Source organism: Aythya marila (genome assembly GCF_965140915.1).
Source record: "Aythya marila genome assembly, chromosome: 11".
Lineage (NCBI taxonomy): Eukaryota > Metazoa > Chordata > Aves > Anseriformes > Anatidae > Aythya > Aythya marila.
In genome coordinates, this window is record NC_139052.1 from 8,396,145 (window position 1) to 8,408,486 (window position 12,342).

Consider the following 12,342-nt stretch of genomic DNA (forward strand, 5'->3'; position numbering starts at 1 on the left):
ATGTAATGGTGGATTTACATGTTTAAGTGTTGGAATAATTATTTATTTATTTTTATCAGAGAAGAATATTATTATATATCAAATGTATTGTGAAATACATTTTCACATAAGCTTAAAAAAAAAAAGCTTTTTTTTTTAAGCTTTTCATAAGCTTAAAAAAAAAATCTACCACGTCTCAGTTCCTTAAGTATGGTTCTGAACACTGAAACGATCAGAACTGGACCTTGCAGCCCTGCATTATTTTTCAAGAATCATCTTCTCATTTAGATAAGATCTTCAACTTTAAGGATGCACCACTTGGAACTTGATTTGAAGCCTAGAGAGGGAACAGGACCTCAGTCAAAAGAAGTTCAAACTGACTATTGGAAGAGGTTTCTGCAATGATCCTTGAAAAGAGATCTAGCTGGGTCAAAATCTCCAGAAGGTGCGAGTAAATAAATTATTACAGTTTAAAGCACAAAAAATAATTTGTTTCTCTCAGAGCATTCTCTCTTTTCAAAACCAACCAAAAACCTACTTGCAAATAAGCTACACAGTCTTAGAATTTTTACTACTAGAACATTTTGCTTGCTTGCTTCAACAATAAATGTAAAGGCTTTGTGAAAGTGTCTGATTGTCAACTAAAAAGACTGAAACACATGGAGCTACTTGACGTTACAGAGCTGGCTTGAGAAAAAAGCTTCAGAGAGCAAGAAAACGTACTTTTCTGCCATGAAAAATACGCAAGATTTTCCATAGTATTCACTTTTGCAAGACTTAATCCATTTTATTTTTTTTCTTTATATTTCAATATCACTTCAATCAAGTGATACTCATTTATTTGAGCTAAATATGATGAAATAGGTTTGGGAGACTTCTTTGGGTCTCTTGCATGTTCCCACCCATACTGCAGCATCCAAGTACTTGGAACAACTGCCAACTGCTGAAGCCCAAAGCTGTGAACAGAGAGCAGGCTGATGTCCTCTCTGTGTGGGGCCAGCGATGTTCAGGACAGTCACTGTGGTTCTGCAGAGACTTGGAAAACTTTAAGTTTATGGGAGAAGCACAGGGAGTTCCTTCACACATGAGGCAAAACAGACAATAGCTCACAAGGCCTGATTAAAGATTTGCAGACTTTAGACTTTGTGTTCAGTTTTGGTGTGAAATTTAGTTCTCATGGAAAAGAGAGACTGGCACGCTTGATTAGAAAGAGGCAGAGGAAAGACAGGCATCGTGCAAGCTTGTGCAGGCATCTCTGCCAATGCATCTCCACTGGCCAATGCCAAAATATTCCAGGTCTAGGTCTTTGCTGAGAAGAAAGTGCTTATGCCAAGCTTTATTTATTTATTTTTTTAAAGTGGAGATTAAAAGCCGAGGCCACCAAACTCTCTTCCTGATCTGAGATTAGGACATAGTTCTCTGGAGGCTGTGACATTAGCCACTCACTCTCTCCAGCCCTCTCCTCAAGGCTTTACTTATGGATGACGTATTAAGGTTGCTGGACGTACTGCTTTTGATGACATTGGGAGCCAAGTTTATTCTTTGGTGTTTACAATTTAAGAACAATACAATAAGATCAATAATATCCAAATGCATTAAAATGCATTGATATCCAAATACAATAAAATCCAAATGCATTAATTTATCATATTAACTCCTATGTGCTCTCACTCCCTCTCCCACAGGAATCAGCCGGCCATCCTAAACTGAAACTAAATACAGCTGATTTCACTTTAAGTCTTTGCTCACATTATAATTCCTTCCCTGCACCCTCTAAACAACAAATAAAGAAAAAAGAAATGAGAAACATTTTGGAGCGTTAGAAATACAATGGAAACATGAAGCGTTAAACATGCAGTCCACCATGCTCACATCGTATTTTATTTGCTTTGTCATCGATCGCTCTTTAAACGTTGTTGTTCATCAGGAAGCTCAAATAACAACAAAGGTGTCCGACAAACCACCCCTGAGGCACTCCCAATTTTCACTGCTCGGCTGGCGAGGAATGCCAACTTTTCTAAAGCCATGGGTTCGTTTAGGTGAATTTATGCAATTTGACTATGTAAGATTGATAGAGAAAAAGCATACGTTACAACGCTGTTTTCATTTACTCCATTTTAAGATGGTGAGTTTAATCCTCTGGGGGCTGAAGTGCTCCTAAATGGTAGTCAAGACTACAATTTCACATGACTCACTCACTGAAATCAGCTATTCCACAAAAATTATTATTATTTTTTTTAAATTAAAACTTACAAAGTTTTAAAAGGCTTTTTGGAAAAGACTTAACTAAACCAACAACCTCAGTATGAAATCCATACCCCTAAAAATACCCCCTCTGAAAAAAAAACAAACACTATCAAAATCAGAAGTAATTTCAGACACTGTTTGCTAACATAAGCAGCTATTAAGCACACAGTAACTACCAATTCCTGTACCTTTACTCTCGTGTTGTTTTTTTAAACCTCCACCTATCAGATCAAAATTATTCCAGTCCCAGCCTAGTCCCACAAGCAACATAAATAATGGAGGTTTAATGATGGCCTCCAGTAAACAACCTGCATGCAATCCTTACATAAGATTTTATAACCATTCTAAGTTTCCCTGTTATTCCAGTTTCCAAGTTCCACGATTGCTACTTTTTAAAGCTATTTTCTTTACACTAACACTAGATGAAGCTGGGGCCATTTACTGAAACTCAGCACAGTCAACTGCACAAAATAATTTCCCTAAAGAAGACAGCTTTTAATCTGAATTCTTTTTGTGATTGTTCCTTACAACTAGCAGTACTTGTAACCGCAGTTAGGGCACGTAATATACATATGTACGTGATACATTAATCAACTTCAAGTTCATACGCACACCACTTAATGAGGGATAAAGTATTCTGTTATTTTATGTCAGAAATAATATTTGTCACAAGAAAAAACGCTAAAAAGTAGGAAAATATAAGCCAGTCGTTTAAATAAAAAAGAGGAAAGAATCTATGTATGGAGCCTTTCTTGGGAACTTTCTACCATATATTTTTGTGATGAAAACAAACAATAAATTTCACAAACCTTTCAGAATTGTGCCTTCCACACAATTTTATTTCTTTGAAATTATATTTTTATTTGTTACACTACTTGTGACGTTCTATATTTTTAAGACAGAATAAATTCCTTTCCCCAAATATTCTGAAATCTTACTGGTCCTTGTTCCTGTGAGTGGAACAAGATGGCACACCTGAAACATGCTTTGCAACACATTTTCTACATCTACGTAGCATGGATAAATTTCTCGTGAGTGAATGACACTATCAAATTTAACTCCTGCTAATTTAAAGTCTATTGCTATTTTCAACTTAAGGATTATTTGATATTAAGACCTCAATTATTTCTAAGCTTACAATGAAAATAATGTACTGATTGTACGGACACAACTGCCTAGGGATAAAAAGTTTGGAGTGACAGAGAAACAGAGAAACAAATTAGTTAAACTACTGCAACTGCAAGACAAACTTCCCAGAATAAAATCCCTTCTTCAAAGACATATGGTTTGCATATCTCTTTTCTTCCAGCGACACTGATTACTGTAGTTAAAGTTCCTAACTGTATCTACAACAAACCCTACCTTTTGTAACAAAAAATTAAAAAGCTGCATATGCATCTCCCTAGCTCTTTTACAGACATGTTAGGTTTTGCAATGCAGTACCGCTATGTTTTAGCTCAACAACTTAGAAGTATAAAGTCCTGTGTACTACAAATCCCAGACGTTAGTGAGATTTTGCTGGAGCATTCTCAAAACAGCATGTCATATGTGCCAAACAGTGACAAAAGAAAAAGCTCTATTTATTTAAATCAATTGCACAAACGAACAATGCAACTTCTTTTGAAGCTTGTCAGACAAAGTCCTGAGCTGGAAGATCTGATGTCTGATGACTTTTCAAATGCAAAATATTCAGTAAGTGCAATGAATATGGAAAGATTCTTATTCCCAGTACGGCAATGTGAAAGAAGCCAAATCATCTGTCATTCATGTTAATTTAATTACAGGACCACATTCAATTATCCAATATAATATGCAAATGAAGTGAGTTGACAGCACATGCTAATTACAGTCATTGTAATAATTAAATCCAAGAAAGGGAATAAAAATGTAATGAAATAGAAGGATATTTTTAATTAACAAGAACATTTTAATTAGCGACTGCAGTCCTCTAGTGCGATTGGCTTATTAAAAGATGGGACATTATTTTTATTACTGTTTTGTTTTACATCTCTACCCTCAGTATCATGGGAACCATTTCGTAAGTTAATAGATTAAAGGGTGGCCAAAAAAGGGTGACCACCAGTTCCTGGATCATACTTCATGCAAAGCAGACGCCTAATAAAGCCGAGCCCCGCTCGGGCATGATTACAGAAGGCCGTCTCGTGGAAGGCGGGCTGTCTAACTCTATAGTAAACAGAAGTTCACGTGCCGATACAAAACAGACAGCGCGGTTTAGGCTTGACTAATGATGTTGAACCATTTAAAATATTAAAAAAACACTTTGCTTTTTGAATTTTTCAGTTTCATAACTGATTTATTTCCTCAGTGACAGCAGCTGCCCTGACAAGGCTTTATGAATGTTAGAACAAAGAAAAAAAAAAAGGAAAGGAATATTACCAATATATTACATGTGGGCAGAGTCAGCAAAATCATAGTCTTTCTAGAATAAACAGAGCGAGCACTATCAAAACACTTGGGAATGCATTCCTTCGCTGTCCATTGTCCTCATTGCTCCTCGACAGAATCATGTGGGTCCGGACCAAAAGCTAACAGTGATAAAACCACGAACTGGAACCCAGCCACGGACACTGCACACGTGTGCAGGACCCACCGCGAGACCCTGCCCTTCCACGGGGCTCCTGCAAGCTGCACTGAAATAGCAGGCTGGAAGACAGGAGACAGAAAGGAACTTCCTTTTTGTGTTTGCCACTCGACTAACTGTAAAGAGCTTTACAGATAGCAGAATGAAACCAGACAAACCTGAATTACATTCAGTGAGTGGTATATGATGTTCCTGGAAGATTTTGCTCTATAATTGTGAAATATTTAGGAAATTGCCCTTCTATTATTTTGACTGCATAGGGGCAATAATTCACTTAGCTTAAATCACAGTACTACTTCAGAAGGTCAATGTCGAGGTTGACAGACTGTAAAATTTCTTTTTTTAGAAATCTCTCTCTTCTCCGAACTGCAAGTTTTTGAATAATTAACACTATTTTTTCTTTTTTTCCAGTATGCCGTTTGGGATATTTTATCTGCTCATGTTGTTGGACAAAGTCACACTGAAAGCTCTAAATAACTCTGTTCTTTTTTTGGTAGTTGAAAGGAATGAAAACTTACACAGCTTTGTAATAAGAATTACAAATGCAGAGAGGAAAAGACCTATTTAAACTACAAACAATTCAAAACAAAAATGGATTTGACTGTAAGAATAATGCGAGTCTGCTGCAAAATACATCAGTTATCGACTCCTTATAAAGTCTGTCCAAATAGTAAATAAAAAGAGCTACCAGGCTCTGTGAAAGTTTGGTTTCATAGCTCAAGTCTGTCATATCTATTTTTACGATGCAGTTCTTTCCAGGAGTTCAAGCCTGCTACGTGAAAGCTTTCACTGTGAGACCAATTTTTTATTTTTAGTAGCACTCTGCAGATGATCCACAGTGAAAGAAAAAATTGGAAGCTCGAAACGTAATAAAAAATTAAACCATAAGGGAATGAGTAGAAAGCACTTCACCTTTTACAAAAGGCATCATATCTTTATTGGAAGTCACAACACTAACAGCACCTGAAAATAATGACCATATGCAAGTCTCCCTGCCTGCCTAGTAGTAAAAGTAAAAATATTATTTTATAAGCTTCCCTACATTTTACGAGTATCTGTGTGAGCAGGACTCTGGCCTTTTGAAACTTTAGCAATGCTGTCAGGAATAGCACAATCCACTAGGAATACAGCTGTAGACTTTGTATGTACACCTGTGCGTATTAAAGAGTCTATGGTGGGCTGAACACTCCCTTATTACTGTTCATTTTGTTAATTCTCATCGAGAATTGTAATGGAGAAAACTTTCATGAACAAAAATGCTGCTTCCTCAGTTAAAAGCCAGGGAATAGGAATATTAAAACACGAATATCAGAAATTAAGTAAGAAGTATGGCGTGACATCTCTGCAGATAGTACCACCAAAGCAAACCACCACAAAGGACTGCTTTTAGCATATGAAAAGTACTAACATAGCACGGTCGTTTTAACAAAGACCTAAACTTGCCTTGCATAGCTGCCAAAGCTGCCTTTTAATCTTGAAAATTAACTCAGTTTGGGGGTAGATTAGTGACGGCACATGACCTCAACCACAAGTGCACATGCTGAAGACTCCAAGACATTGTAAAATTACCAGCTGGGAAGGATGCCCACAAACAAACACACGATGCACATACTTAGTCTCTTGCCTGCCTGCCTGCCGCCACCATAGCTCGCTGCTGCTGTGGCACTGTGCCGGCTCCTGACAGTCGGACCTCTGCCCCAGGGCACGAGTGCTGAACAGTGACAGGCACTACAGTGTGCTCTAACAGACATTGCTGGTAGGAAATCCCTCTTCTGTGCTATTCCTGGCACATTTATAGTTGCAAGTCCTCTTTGCAATGAATCACATCTGTTTATACTTGTGTGCCAGAAAAGAAAATTTGAAACTGCAGAGAAAAAAAAACATTGTATGCTGGCACCTCTGGATGCCAGCACAACTACTTGTGCAGCAGTGGGGATGAGAAAATTGCAGCAGTATCACACGGATTTTCAAAACGATCATGCTAAAAAGTACTGCCCACAGGCAGTCCCTGTTCCTGAGAGGCTCTAGACCGTGGTTTGTACTTTGGGGGCCCGACAGTCTGTGTGCTGGGGAACCGCGCCAGCCAGTCCTGAATGGGATTTGGCTCCACAGGGTAGGAAGGCTGCAGGATCCTCCTTCAGGTTGTGGCCAAAACCACAGAAACATTACTATATAATTATATTATATAATTATGGAATATTTTTGACAGCATTGTCAGCTTTAAGATATTAGAATGTTCCAATTATAGTCAACAACTGTAAGAACATAACTGGACAGCTTTTCTCTAACCTTTGCTGACAAGTTGAACCACATCTTTGTTTTGCTCTTCAGCTGAAATGAGGGGACCAAGCTCCTGATCCTGACACCAGCCCCAAAAACGCAGAAAAAATGGGAACCAACTGCTAAAAGTTTGGAGAAAGAACAAACCAAAAATTCACAAAAGACTATACTCAACTGAATCACACCAAAGATGAAGGTGCTATAATGCAGTTTCCACACATCCAGAGTCAGGCTCACATACTCAAAAACAAAGAGCAAGTGCCAACCTCTGCCCTGCCCATCTCCCTGAAACGCTGCATGTAAGCTGAGGAAACCAGACGACTTTTAAGACTAAAGTGTATGAAGTAGTTTCCAAGTTTTGCAACTGGGTTATTTAATAAGCTGTTTTCACCAGTATGAGAAGTCACAGAGTCCATTAACAAAAGTGGACAACAATCAGGGAAGTTAGGTGGGGATGTTTACTGTCTGTTTGGCAGAAAGTTTGCTTTACTAGTAGAAAGATACAATGAAAAGAAGGTTTAAATGTAAATGAGCTCTCTGGGTACCCAAGCAAATGGCTATGTTGGCATCTGAGGACATGCCTTCATGGCAGGCTAGTTGGTTGTCTTTAAAAGGTTGTACTTGGATACCACAGCTGTCCAGTCAAGCTGCCATGAACTTAATTTGGAATTACAAATATCAGTTGCTGATCTCTGCTTACCTTGGCAGAGAGATGCTAGTTATGATCAATGTGAGGTCAGCATTGTTGTCTGCATAGAACACAGAGTTTGCTTACAGCCATATAAAAATAAAGATTTTTTTTGCTAAGATGTAACTTCAGCTTCTGTTTTGCAAATGCATGTTGTAGTGTTCATTGGAATCCCAAGCGCTGCAAAAGCAGTGTTGAGGGGATTTGTTTCTTTTTTTTTTTAAGTGATCCATGACTAAATGTGCACATGATAACTTCTGATCCCATTTTCCATTTGCCTTACCTGATTATCTGTGTTGTTTACAGTAAAATAGCCCACACAAATAATGACTTCATGCAGCAATCTTTCACAGGTATGCTGAGAACAGTACCACAGCAAAGAGCTGGTAATATGGCGGAACGCAAGGGACAGTCCTTCGGCACCCACAATAGACTGAAAAAAAGGCCAAGAAACAGAAATTACAATCTAGCGGTATGTTATAGAAATTATGTGAATCACATATGCATCAATGGCACACATTTTGGCGCATAGTACCGACTATGTTCTTTGTTGCAAGAAGTTTTTTTGGAGGAGGACAAAAACATCTCTCTTATTTCATTCAGTTACACCTGGACTGTAACATTAAAAGCCACAAAAATAAGAATAAATTCAAATTTTAAAGGGATATGGGAAAATTGGGTTCTGCTTAGTTGACATGCAGCGTAGCATTTGGTCGACCATTTCATTTGACTTACATGTTCCAGGAAAAGTTAATGCTAGTAATATTTCCTAGTAAGAAGCAAAAGAAAACAAATCATCTTCATTTTTGCAGAAGAGCAAAATGCATTTTGCATTAATAATTTGTGCTCTGAATGGAATACAAAGATTAATATGAAATAATGACTTTGCAAACATTTTAAAAACACTCAAATGGAAAGAACATTGAGCTGCGAAGCTTTTGGGGATACTTTTTAGAAGTAGGCAAATTGCTGTAACGTGGAGATTCAGAATTAGATTTTATCTGCACAGCCTACAGCCTCTATTTAATAAACATGTCAAACAGATAGAACGACACAAGGTCAAAGGGGAAGACTAAAGTACAAGGAATGAGCAAGACAGTCTACTAACTCTAATGAAACAGCAATGCAGGCCTGTGAGAAAATTTCTTCCATTTGAGAGTTTTCTTGATTTTGTACCTTGGAGTCTGTGTTTAGTCCATTTACATAAATCCCAAACTGTAGTATAGCTTAGCTTTAGCATACTGAAAGCCTATCCAGGAAAAGCAGTATCCTTGAGAATTAAAACAGGCTCAGCTGTGATTATTCTCCATCTTGCATCTCAAGCATTTTGCTAAGTTAGTATATTTTCAAAATGTAAAGCACCATACAATGACCATTTACCACTGTCATGTAAATGCCATTCGTAAGGCCACCCTTCTTTAATTAGGGCTGTCCACTCATGCTCTGACCTAGCACTCTGGGTTTAACCTTCCCTGATAACAGCAGGTCAAAGGGCACCTGAGTTTGTGTATAGAAGTTAAACTAATTTTTCAAGGAAACTATGCTTCCTTTTTAGCCAGAATTAATATCAGCTCAGGATCCTGTGTTGTTTCTCACTACCATCTTTCAATTGTTTAGACTGTCAAATTAAATGAAATATATACTCATGAGCCATCTGTGCTAATACAAACTTGAGAATACCAGAGGCTCTTTTGTTAATCAAAAAAAAAAAAAAAAAACACCACCCTATTCTATAGTCCTACTATTATGTGATAAAACTATTCCTTGGAGATAACTATCTGACCACGCAAAAAAATACAGTTTTTCTCTCTGCTGTCTGCTGCAGCCCACAAAGTCAGGATCGACAATAATTGGCCTCAGGTGTAGGTTGAGCTTTTAGCACTACAGAAACAAACCCTGTTACTGCAGGGAAACGGATGGCTGCTGAGACTACGTGAGTGCATCCGTCCCTCACAAACAGGATTATGCCCACCCTTCCTTAAGACAGCTCGGCAGATAGACACTTCCCTGGGTGGAGACCTGCATCAACACACTGAACGAAATCCACTCACACCAGTTAGCTGTGTCACACTTTACACGGTAACTACTACCTTACCAGTTTCTACGTAGAACAAACTAATGCCAACTAGAGGATGCGGGATTTAATGCTGTTGGGTTGTTACACATGCTCAGCTACAGCGGTAGAGGAATAAATACAGGCAGCATCAGCGAAAGCTGACGTTTTAAAAAATTAGTAGTGGTTTCTGGAAACAGCAGTAGGTTGTGGTGTGATTCTGTACAGCCCCACTACCAGCCTATGCACCGTAACTGCCCTGATTTGACCCACACTCTCTGGTGCACATCTGTAACACCTATAGCAGCAAACAAACTTCAGTCCCAAACCAAGAGCTCCCGGGCATGCTGTAAAAGAGAACTACTCTGATTTAAAGAAAGAAATAGGAATTAATGTTGTGCGTAAGAGTTGTTTTACATGACACTCAAAAAAACCCTCTGTGCTCCATTAAAAAAAAAAAAATAAAAAATCAAAAACCCCCCACAAAACATCCTGACTGGACCCAACCCAACAACTGCATCTATACAGACGCGTATTGCTACACGTAAACTGCTTGTTGCTGTAATGAGAGATGCTAGACATACTAAAAATCAAAGTATAGAAACACAGACTAAAAGAAACATATACTTTATATGAAATTTTTCACTTATGCAAAGCTCTCACTGATTTTACCACATTTCAGATGGAGTCTGTGGTGCAATTCATAAACTAACAACACATTAAAAATGGAACGGAAACCTGGTCTGATGAATAGTGCAAGATTAATGTTGCTAAATGTGTTTTGCAAAGCAACGCTTTCTGTCAGGTGCTTTATATTAACAAAACAAAAGCTTTGCCAATTTATCAAATACAGTATTGATGAATTATCAGTATGGCAAAATGATTAATTTACCCTAGTAACCTCAGACAGATAAGAAAAGACTTACTTAAAAAAAAAGTGATCTTTTTGATTTTTATGAATAAAAAAATGAAAATATACATATCCTTTTTTATCAAAGTTTTACTTTGATGAAAAGTTTAGATATCAAGTGATTTTCAGCTTCAGATTTACAATCTTAATAATCTCAATGCAAGCAGCCACTTAATACAGAAAAATGCGAATTATGGTTATTATATAAGCAAGTCCTCTCTCATCAGAAAAAAATTTGCTTTTGACAAATATCTGTTGTTTTTATTTTTTGGGTCTTATGAAATATAAAGAAGTACCGTGCTGAAAAGCAAGGATTTTTGGACACAAGAAGATTCAGCATTTCATGTATTCGAGTTCTCACTTTTTGGTTGAATTCATTAGCCACAGTCAAAAGGTAGAAATAACAATTAGCAACTTTGTGCAGGAAAAAACATAAACAACTAATTCATAAACACTCCTTATGTAACTAAGACCCAGAAGAACAAACTAAGTCAAAACATATGCAGTAATTAATATTTTCACACTAAGCAAAAGTTGTACAACATTTGTTACCTGAAAAGCGGGCAGATCAAGAACAGCAAAACTATTGAAGAAACGTAAACTCTGAATGGCAACCTGGATTGTGTTCTCTGCATAGCTGTCTTTAGGACTTGCTGTGTTTGGATCTGAAATGGTCCCATGGAAAAGAACACAGTACAGCATATGCAAGACTCCAACCAGATCCGTAGACTGAAGAACCGCTGTTAGTCCTGTGGGATCCTGACGTGTATTGTCAAATATGTTCCAAGATCTGTCAAAGAAACATTAAACTGTCTGAAAAGGATACCAGCACACACTTGCCCAGGATGCGGGAGTTATAAGCCAAATGTTAGAGAACAAGTAAACTGTTAAAAAGGAAAAAACTGATGTCTAATGTGTCAAGAAACCACAACATTTCCGCAAAATACTTTCAATGATCTGGGCACTGTCTCATGCTCTCTTTAATTACAGTGCAGCTGTATTCTTTAAATATCTTTATCCACATACTGGTGTCTTTGCTTCCCAACTGGGTTCATGATACCAATGCAAGGCTGTGCAGAAAATCGACAGCCTGGGGGCACTTCCAGAGGCTCCACGCAAGCCCCTCTCTGCAGCCAGCATTTCCTCTCCCAGCACCAGCAAGCAGAGGTTGGAGCACCCTGACACTCTCCCTGCCTCAGGTTCAGGCAGCAAGCGCTGCAACAGCCTGACTACCTATGGAGCAAAAGAAGCTACTCGGACCAGATGATTGCAATTAAAACGTTCTGCAGGAATTGAAGAATGAAGTGGTTAAGGAGTGAGGAAAACACACTACTACTTATTTCAGTCAGATGCTATTATAGAAGTCTGTATAGTAGCAAAGCAAAAGTAAGTATGAAATGCTCAAGACAAACCGGCACAGCTTATGCAAACCAAAACTAGGCTTCTGTGGTATCTTTTGAGCATGCAAGTAAAATAGAGAAGAAAATTTTTGCCTTCCTGGGATATCAGGACAGACAAACAAACTACTCCAGATGCCCTTCACATCCTCACATCCAAACTTCCAAGTGCACTTAATGTAATCC

The 12,342-nt window shown here is 38.0% G+C and overlaps 1 protein-coding gene across 3 annotated transcripts in view; it reads right to left on the bottom strand.

The window, feature by feature from the left end:
* SCAPER (S-phase cyclin A associated protein in the ER) overlaps positions 1 to 12,342 on the bottom strand; it is a 184,614-nt gene that overhangs the window by 12,536 nt on the left and 159,736 nt on the right. For all 3 annotated transcript variants that reach the window (XM_082769215.1, XM_082769213.1, XM_082769214.1), the window contains exons 28-29: positions 11,312 to 11,549; positions 8,080 to 8,229 (exon numbers count right to left, since the gene is read on the bottom strand). In XM_082769215.1, the coding sequence (XP_082625341.1) occupies positions 8,080 to 8,229; positions 11,312 to 11,549 (388 nt within the window). The remainder of the gene's footprint in view (positions 1 to 8,079; positions 8,230 to 11,311; positions 11,550 to 12,342) is intronic.